Raw genomic sequence first — 7,879 nt, 5'->3', positions numbered from 1 at the left:
CTTTTTGCTCGGCAGAACTCGTCAGTTTCCGACGCTCATGTTCCGGAATAAGTGCCATATATGTGCGCAGGGGCGTTGTTTCAGTCACCGGATAAATAAACCATGTATGGGGTTGAAGTTAAACCGGATCCTGATTCAGTGTGAAAGCTGCAGCCGAATCTGTTTCATTTAGGAAACTAGATATTTATCACTTTTATTTTCTGTGACTGAGTTTTTTGCGCTTCAGAAAACGTGTCTATTAAAAGCATTTTTGTTTGCATGAAACTTTTCTTCTTTTCAGCTCGGAATAATTGGTCTCTGTATCAGTTTCCTACCGCTGCTCCATCGTGTAAGCAGAAGAGAGCGAAGTCTCCATTGACAACTATCGCTTGGTGTCGTCACCAGGACTCAGAGCCAATCATATAGCGCGCCTTCGCTGTTCTTTTGCCGTCCAGTCCTTATATGGTCAGTGACGTAACGGCACATTGAACGGTTCCCCATAAATACACACTTAGTACCAATAAGAGGCGCCGTGAGGGTCTGTCTCTTCTGTCATTCAACAAAACACACACTCCTGATGAGAGGGCTCGCTTTCGTGGTCATCTCTGAGTGAGCGCTAAACACTCCCTAGGTTAAGTGACAGCCCTGCTGATGTGAGTTTAGTGTCAGTGTGTAAAAGCAGACGGTCATCAGCACGCAAACACAACACACTTCTGTCGCGACCGAACGATGACCGCTAAAACTTTGGAGAAAAGCCCTGTGACTCTCGGCGGCTTCGTGCACCCTCTGTCCGAGAGCATCTACTCACTGGACGACACCACACCGCTGCCAGCCTCGGTGGCAATTTTTCCGAACAGTGATCTAGCTGGACATTACGACCAGATAAATGGAATTTCAGCAGGTAAGCTGAGCTTCGGATGCGCACACCCTCCTACCTGTTTTTGCTGTCACGTGTTGCTACAGAGGTTTTAAAACAACAAGTTTTATAAACAAGTTGCATATGTTAAACGAGGTGTTCGGTGTTTTGTTGACTTGATGTGTAAGTGCTTATAGCTTTCACTTGAACCTCATCGCAACTCCAGGTGGCTCGTGCGTAAAATGCAACTGTCCAAAATGTGTTGATGTTAACAGTATATTGTTTATTTTCTCTCTCTTGTAGATGGCTTGGTTATCGGGGATATGAGCGCGGAGAAGCGCGCCGTCGACCTGCCCTACTCCAGCAGCTTCGCGCAGCCGGGTGGTCCTCGCAGTCAAACGTTTACCTACATGGGCAAGTTCTCCATCGACTCCCAGTATCCGGGCAACTGGAACCCAGAGGGCGTGATCAACATCGTGAGCGCGGGCATCCTGGGCATGACCCAGGCCTCATCGGCGTCCTCTTCACCGTCCTCCTCCTCCTCGGTGTCTCCGGCTCATTTCTCCAGCACGCTCAGCTGCACGGTGGCTCAGGGCCAGACGGACATGGAGCAGCAACACATCTATTCCCCTCCTCCGCCCTATACAGGCTGCGCAGAGGTCTACCAGGATCCGTCCGCTTTTCTCTCCACATCCACATGCCCCATCTCCTCGTACCCGCCGCCAGCCTACTCCTCCCCTAAACCGAGTGCTGATGCCGGACTCTTCCCCATCCTCCCGGACTACACCGGCTTTTTCCAGCCCCCGTGCCAGCGGGACGTGCAGTCCATCCCCGAGCGCAAACCTTTTGCATGCCCCCTCGAGCCGTTCCGTGTACCGCCGCCCCTCACGCCGCTCAACACAATTAGGAACTTCACGTTGGCTGCACCGGTGGCCGAGGGAGCGCGCTTACCCGCTGCTTACAGCCCGCAGAACCTGCCACTAAGACCCATCCTGCGCCCGCGGAAATACCCAAACAGGCCCAGCAAAACGCCCGTGCACGAGCGCCCGTATCCATGCCCAGCTGAGGGCTGCGACCGGCGCTTCTCGCGCTCTGACGAGCTCACCCGGCACATCCGCATCCACACGGGCCACAAGCCGTTCCAGTGCCGCATCTGCATGCGGAACTTCAGCCGCAGCGACCATCTGACCACACACATCCGCACGCACACCGGCGAGAAGCCGTTCGCCTGCGACTACTGCGGTCGCAAATTCGCGCGCAGTGACGAAAGAAAGAGGCACACCAAGATCCACCTGAGGCAGAAGGACAGGAAAGCCACGGCGTCCTCATCGTCCTCTTCCTCCTCAGTTCCCAATGGTGGCTCAAACTCCACGTCCGGAATCAGCCAATGAGGCTCTGCGGCGCGCAACGGAGACTAGGAAACGGTCGCGATGGTAACCGAGCACGCGCTGCCAAATCCTCAGCACCGAACTGCGTTAACAGTGTTTACTTTGCAGGTGCACATGGACCTTGGTAACAAATCAGGTGTTCAATTCAAAGCAGTATGAAAAACGGGAAATAACCTGGAACCACTTTGGATGAGGGATGAGGGACAATAACTGCGCGTCCTCCTATGGCACATCTTTTCCTGACTTTCTCAGTCACATGTTGACTGACCAAACGCACTTTGTTTGTATATTTAGGTTAAGTAATTTAATGGAATAACCTTAAACAGCATGTGGGATTGTACGTATTCTACTGACAGTGTGAGATGTCCGTGTTGGCCACATGAGAGAGTGGGCTTTAATGATAAAGCTGCAATAAGTCAGAACTGTTAACCTAATGTGTGAGATGAATCTAACTCTCTATTTCCTGTTTATTGTGCCTCCGTCTGTTCTTTTATTGTACATAACTGCATATGAACGGAGGCAATTAAACAGTGTACAGTGAATCCTTTAATATTTTTTTTTTTTTTTTTTGAAAAAATCTCTATTTTTGTACCATTTTTTTTGTTTGGTGTTGAATTGTTTCATTGTGGCTAAAAAAGTAAATGTACATAATAGAGTTCATTGTTTTGTGAATGTCAAATATAATTGGAATGAAATAACTAACGCAGGTTAGTAACTTTCTGTCATCATTAAAAAACATAATCAATAAACACAAAGTCTAAAATGTTCGTTGCAGACTAAAAGTCATTTTCATCTTCATATAAAAGTTCATATTATATACAGGTAGGAAAGTCTGATGTACACCTGAATAGGAAATTCCCAATTTCACACCAGTCAGGTCTGACTCACTGTCTCACAAGGACACACACACACACACACACACACACACACACACACACACACACACACACACACACACACACACAAACTTTATTATCTTTGTAATTTAGCAAACTAATGCCATGCATACACCTAAATCTGACCATAACCAAAACCACAGAAACCAAAATGATATCTTTTCGCTCTTTTTAGGTTGTTTATTTATTTAATTTAAATGACAAAAGCAGTATTTACTTTTACCAGCTAAAAGCTCTCACAAGGTCATGTAAGCGAAATGCACACACATGCACACGCACACACACACACACACACACACACACACACACACACACACACACAGAGCATCGGCTTTTCAGTAGGCTCCTGATGTGTACAGTGTGTGTTTATTCAGAAAACAGCCCCGTGTTAATGGATTGAGGGACAGATGACTTCAAAATCTTTACAATAATAACTGTCTTTAGACCTATATTATTATTTTCTTTGTGTTCAGTCACTTCTGAGGATTTTAGAATAACTGAGAGCTACACCACCAGTCATAGTTCCAGAAAGCGTCGGGAAGATGTCGTCTTTTAGTCTAAAGAAAAGTGCATTTTTTAAAATATAAATTCATTATTTTATGTTTACAAATTCTGAACAGATCCCAGTCTAAACACACCTGTCCTCTCACTGTTCGATGTCTTCTAAAGTTGTGCAGCCTAATAGGATTCACAAAATGATAGAGAAATGAACATCTTTGTACTCTATGTAAATAAATATGACTTTATAAAGAACCATCTGTGGATTTCATTTGCTCATGAGAAGTGGAAAGAGGGATTGTTGTGACCTGTCTGTGGTCGAAAAAAAATCACACTTGCAGAGGTGGGGACAGTCCTTGAGTTACAACAGGAAACTGTATTGTTGATTGCATCCAAATATAAAAGGAGGAGTGTGGTGAGTAACAGAGGTAAATACATCACAATAAGAATAAAACGCTGTTTGAAAGTGACAACGATTATCATATCTTTACATATATTATTGATCTCAAGAAAATATTATTCATCTGAGCTTAATGCAATGTAAAGATGCTCATGCTGAATAAAACCTGATCTGAAGGGAAAGAATTACTGCAAGCAAATCACATGGATCTGCATCTCTGTAGTAGTCGTAGTATAAGAAGAAATCATTTTCAGCATGTCATTCTAACAAAATGGCCTTGTTTTGCTCAAGCTATGGACCGGAGCCAGCACTCAGAAGAACCTCAGCGCAATCTTCAGACTGACAATTACAAGCAATTATTGTCCAAAGAGCCTGAAATCAGATTACTGCACCCCAAGATAGTTGGAACAGTAGCACACTTAAACTTAGCACAAGAAAGCCTCAAAGAACATCAGAAGTTTTATTCAGTTCACAGAAATGGATGTAAAAACTCAGAACAGGATATAAATGCATTTGAAGGTATGTGCTATATTAGGATCCCTTTTGTCCCTTTTAAAAAAAGTCATATGTTTTACTTTATGGAAAAAATTGATCATTAACTCAAGCAAATGAACAAATTCCCAAATAAATCTAAATAAAGATTAGTAAAAGTGGCACACAAACTAGTCATGACTTGCATTCAGTGCAGATCATAATCGCTTATTATAATAAATGATTTCACAACATAGATTGAAATTCAGGATCGATCAAGCCAGTCAGCCTCAGCTATAAGAACTAGCGATCAGCATTACAGACTTTACTAGGAGGCAGATTGCCTCCTCATCGATATTTAAGCCATGACTTACCAGTTTCCTCTTTTTTTTAAATACTATGCATGCAATGAACAATCACGCCACCCATGACATTCATAATGACAAAGTCAAAGTAAGGAGAAGTCCGATTACACGCAAAGCTACAATTATGCAACAAATGATCACCAAAAGCCAGAGCGTGCATGACAAATACAAATCTCATTTACATACTGCAAGTGCTGCTTGAACCAAACAGAATGAAATCCTGGAATAATGAAGGATTTCCCCTTTGTTTTAATTAGACTACAGTTCGTGAATAATCTAGTGATATCTTATGTGAGATACTAAACACTGAATATATGAGAAAGATAAAAGTGCAGTGTCTTAGAATCATTTATTTATGTTTATAACAGAATATAATCCATAGAAAAAAATACACATAACTGATTGTACAAACTTCAATAAATACAGCACAATTAAATACCAGAAGCTACATTATGTAGTGTGCAAGTAGACAAGCACATGTTTTTAAGGCAAGACTACAATCAATATTTGTTATGAAAGGCCACAGCTTTGTTTTTTACAATTAAAATTGGCAACATTATATAGAAAACATTACAAATCACATGTCTAATAAATGGTCAATGAGATTATTCAATATATTTTATCAGGAATATATAGTTGGGAGGAAAATGTTCTCAGAAACACAGTAAATCTCTCTCCTGAAGTTCCACGGTGTGACACTTTATCCCTCCTGTAATACATCTGACCCTAATAGTCATTCAAACACATTAGAGAATGAAGAATAAAATAAAATAACCATTGCAGAAAAGCAGGACTGAGAAACACTGGGTTTAGAAATACACCTCGATACTAGAATTTTTCAGAAATAAAGATTTCTTTTCCCCAAACTTTATACCGAGAAAGAATTATAAGATAAATAATTGAACCATAATAACCACTTTTAGTGCAGTAGCTGATTAAAGGTACACTAGAAACAGGTTCCTAGGTTCCCTTGACATTATCACAACGATGACGAGGAAAACTACTGTTTGGTTCGTTTATTTTTGAAAGTCAAGCTGGTTGTTCTCCTCAGACCCTCTGCCAGGATACTGACCTTTTCTACACTAATACAGAAGGTTAAGTGTGTTGGTGTACGCTCTGACTGAACTCCGAAACATCAGATGAGTGTTTCTGTTCCACAAACATAAACACCTCTGGTTAAAACACCCATGTGACCAGGCTTTAATCAGCAGGATCTGATTTAAGGAGTGTAAGAAGTTGTAAAGGTTAAGGAAAGGGTTTAGAGGTGGAGATTAGTTAGTGTTTATACCTTAATAAAAGTCATGCGACGTTAAAAGAAATTCAAAGGAAAATCACCTTGTCACTTCCTTGAATTTCTAATAATATCTAATAAATGTTGTTTTAATGCCATAAATGTTAAAAAAGTGCATTGTGATTCTAATCTGTAATAAGAGCAGTTTGTCCTTGAAGACTGTATCGGGATAAAGGACGTTCTTTCTGTAGTTTGAAACATTGACCAAGTGAACATTTCATAAAAAGGAGAGATTTAAACAGATTATTAATGTTCCACGGTCACAGTTCGAGCTGAATTAATAAGATGTTATGAAACTGTAGGCTGTAATTACTTTCATTTATTAAATACATATTTGTACCATTTCCTGTCACTAAAATGTTCAGCTAAAGGTGACATACTTTGTCTCTTTCGTTTACACCTTTAAAAAGTTTAGTACTCGTTCTTGTGAATATTACTTTGAACCCTCTGTAACTTTGGTAAACTCATCCCAGCTCAATAAGGCGTCCCTACACGGTAACTTTAGGGCCAGAGTAAGACTCGCCCCCGCACCAGAACTCCTCCGGTTGAGGGATCTCTAAAAGACACGCGGTCTCTTCTCCCTTTTTGTCGTCCCCGTTCTTGCTGGCTGTGCGTAAAACTCGGTAATAGTGACAGTCTCTGCCGTCATCCGGGTCATACGGCGGTGCCAAGATGTCCAGGAATGCGGCGGGTCCGTCGAGCGCGTCGATGTGGTGCAGGTTGTCCCTGTGAGGACTCAACACACACGGCGCGCTCTGCTGTGTGAACTCACCGCTGGAGCGCAGCGCGGCCAGGCACACCGCGTCCCTCTGCACAGTGTCACTCCCAGCCACGGACACGGTACCGGCGTAAAGTTCTGGGTCAGGAGGCCCGTCCAGCTTGTCGAAGCAGCGGATCCGGACCTTGCCGTAGAGCACTTTGAGCATGCCGTTCATTCCCGGGTGGTCATGCAGAGGGATGGAGACGCCGCTCCGCAGCGCAAACACGCCCATGCTGAACGTCGGGGTTTCACAGATGTGCATGTAGGTGACTGGAGCTCTGCGGCGTGCCCGCGACCCCGAGCCAGAGCCCTTCTTAGGGGGCGCGATGTTCAGGTCTGCGGCCCTGATTTCGCTCAGAAGCGCGCGGAGTTCCGCCAAATTCCCCAAAAAATCTTTACCGTCGTCGCAGTTTTTAAACGTAAGCTGCGCTTGGTTTGCGATGTTTTGGATGAGTGACGGCTTGCTGTTGTTTCGTGGCATATTCACTTTGCGACACACAACAAAACGTAGATTCTTTCTTTTTTCTTTCTTTTACGCCCAACACCAAAACAGCTGGCTAGCTAAAAATGAGCGTCCAGATGTTGTCTCATGCAAAACCACCACATTCTCAAGATTCGCAGCAACATTGTAGGTCACAAAATTACCTTAGCTTTAAAGAAGAAGGCGTGATTATATTTTATTTTTATTTATGGTTTAAGATCAACACAACGGTTCCTTCCTTCTCTGTCTACCAGTAGGCTATTACACGTCCGCTTCTACTGCGCATGCGTCAAAACGTGACGCACAATGTGACTTGTAGTTTTCTTACAATTAAATGCTGCAGTTGAAAATCAGACCTCACTGAAAATCTAGACGACAATACATTTTGCCAAAAGGGTAAAAAAGAAAAAGGGCTAGGACTCATTATAATCATTTAATTCTGATTATAAATTCACACCATTGTTGCACTACATTTCCCAGAATTCCCCATTCCC

General features: G+C 43.1%; 2 protein-coding genes across 2 annotated transcripts; one reads left to right on the top strand and one right to left on the bottom strand.

Annotated features, from left to right (window-relative positions):
* Positions 1 to 521: 521 nt before the first annotated feature.
* On the top strand, positions 522 to 2,936 carry egr2b (early growth response 2b). The gene is made up of 2 exons (XM_060864005.1): positions 522 to 880; positions 1,139 to 2,936. The coding sequence occupies exons 1-2, from the start codon at positions 709 to 711 to the stop codon at positions 2,224 to 2,226; spliced, it is 1,260 nt and encodes a 419-aa protein (XP_060719988.1). The 5' UTR covers positions 522 to 708; the 3' UTR covers positions 2,227 to 2,936.
* A 2,247-nt stretch (positions 2,937 to 5,183) lies between these two features.
* On the bottom strand, positions 5,184 to 7,653 carry adoa (2-aminoethanethiol (cysteamine) dioxygenase a). The gene has a single exon (XM_060864004.1). The coding sequence runs from the start codon at positions 7,383 to 7,385 to the stop codon at positions 6,633 to 6,635; it is 753 nt and encodes a 250-aa protein (XP_060719987.1). The 5' UTR covers positions 7,386 to 7,653; the 3' UTR covers positions 5,184 to 6,632.
* Between the last annotated feature and the right edge of the window lie 226 nt (positions 7,654 to 7,879).

This window comes from Tachysurus vachellii, chromosome 2, assembly GCF_030014155.1.
Source record: "Tachysurus vachellii isolate PV-2020 chromosome 2, HZAU_Pvac_v1, whole genome shotgun sequence".
NCBI lineage: Eukaryota > Metazoa > Chordata > Actinopteri > Siluriformes > Bagridae > Tachysurus > Tachysurus vachellii.
The sequence above is the reverse complement of the archived record's forward strand: the minus strand, read 5'-3'. Positions and strand labels throughout refer to the sequence as shown.

Bases quoted from the DNA above. Each gene is read 5' to 3' on its own strand.
- egr2b (XM_060864005.1), top strand. From the start codon at position 709: ATGACCGCTAAAACTTTGGAGAAAAGCCCTGTGACTCTCGGCGGCTTC. The intron at 881-1,138 runs GTAAGCTGAGCT...TCTCTCTTGTAG, and splicing joins GATAAATGGAATTTCAGCAG to ATGGCTTGGTTATCGGGGAT.
- adoa (XM_060864004.1), bottom strand. From the start codon at position 7,385: ATGCCACGAAACAACAGCAAGCCGTCACTCATCCAAAACATCGCAAAC.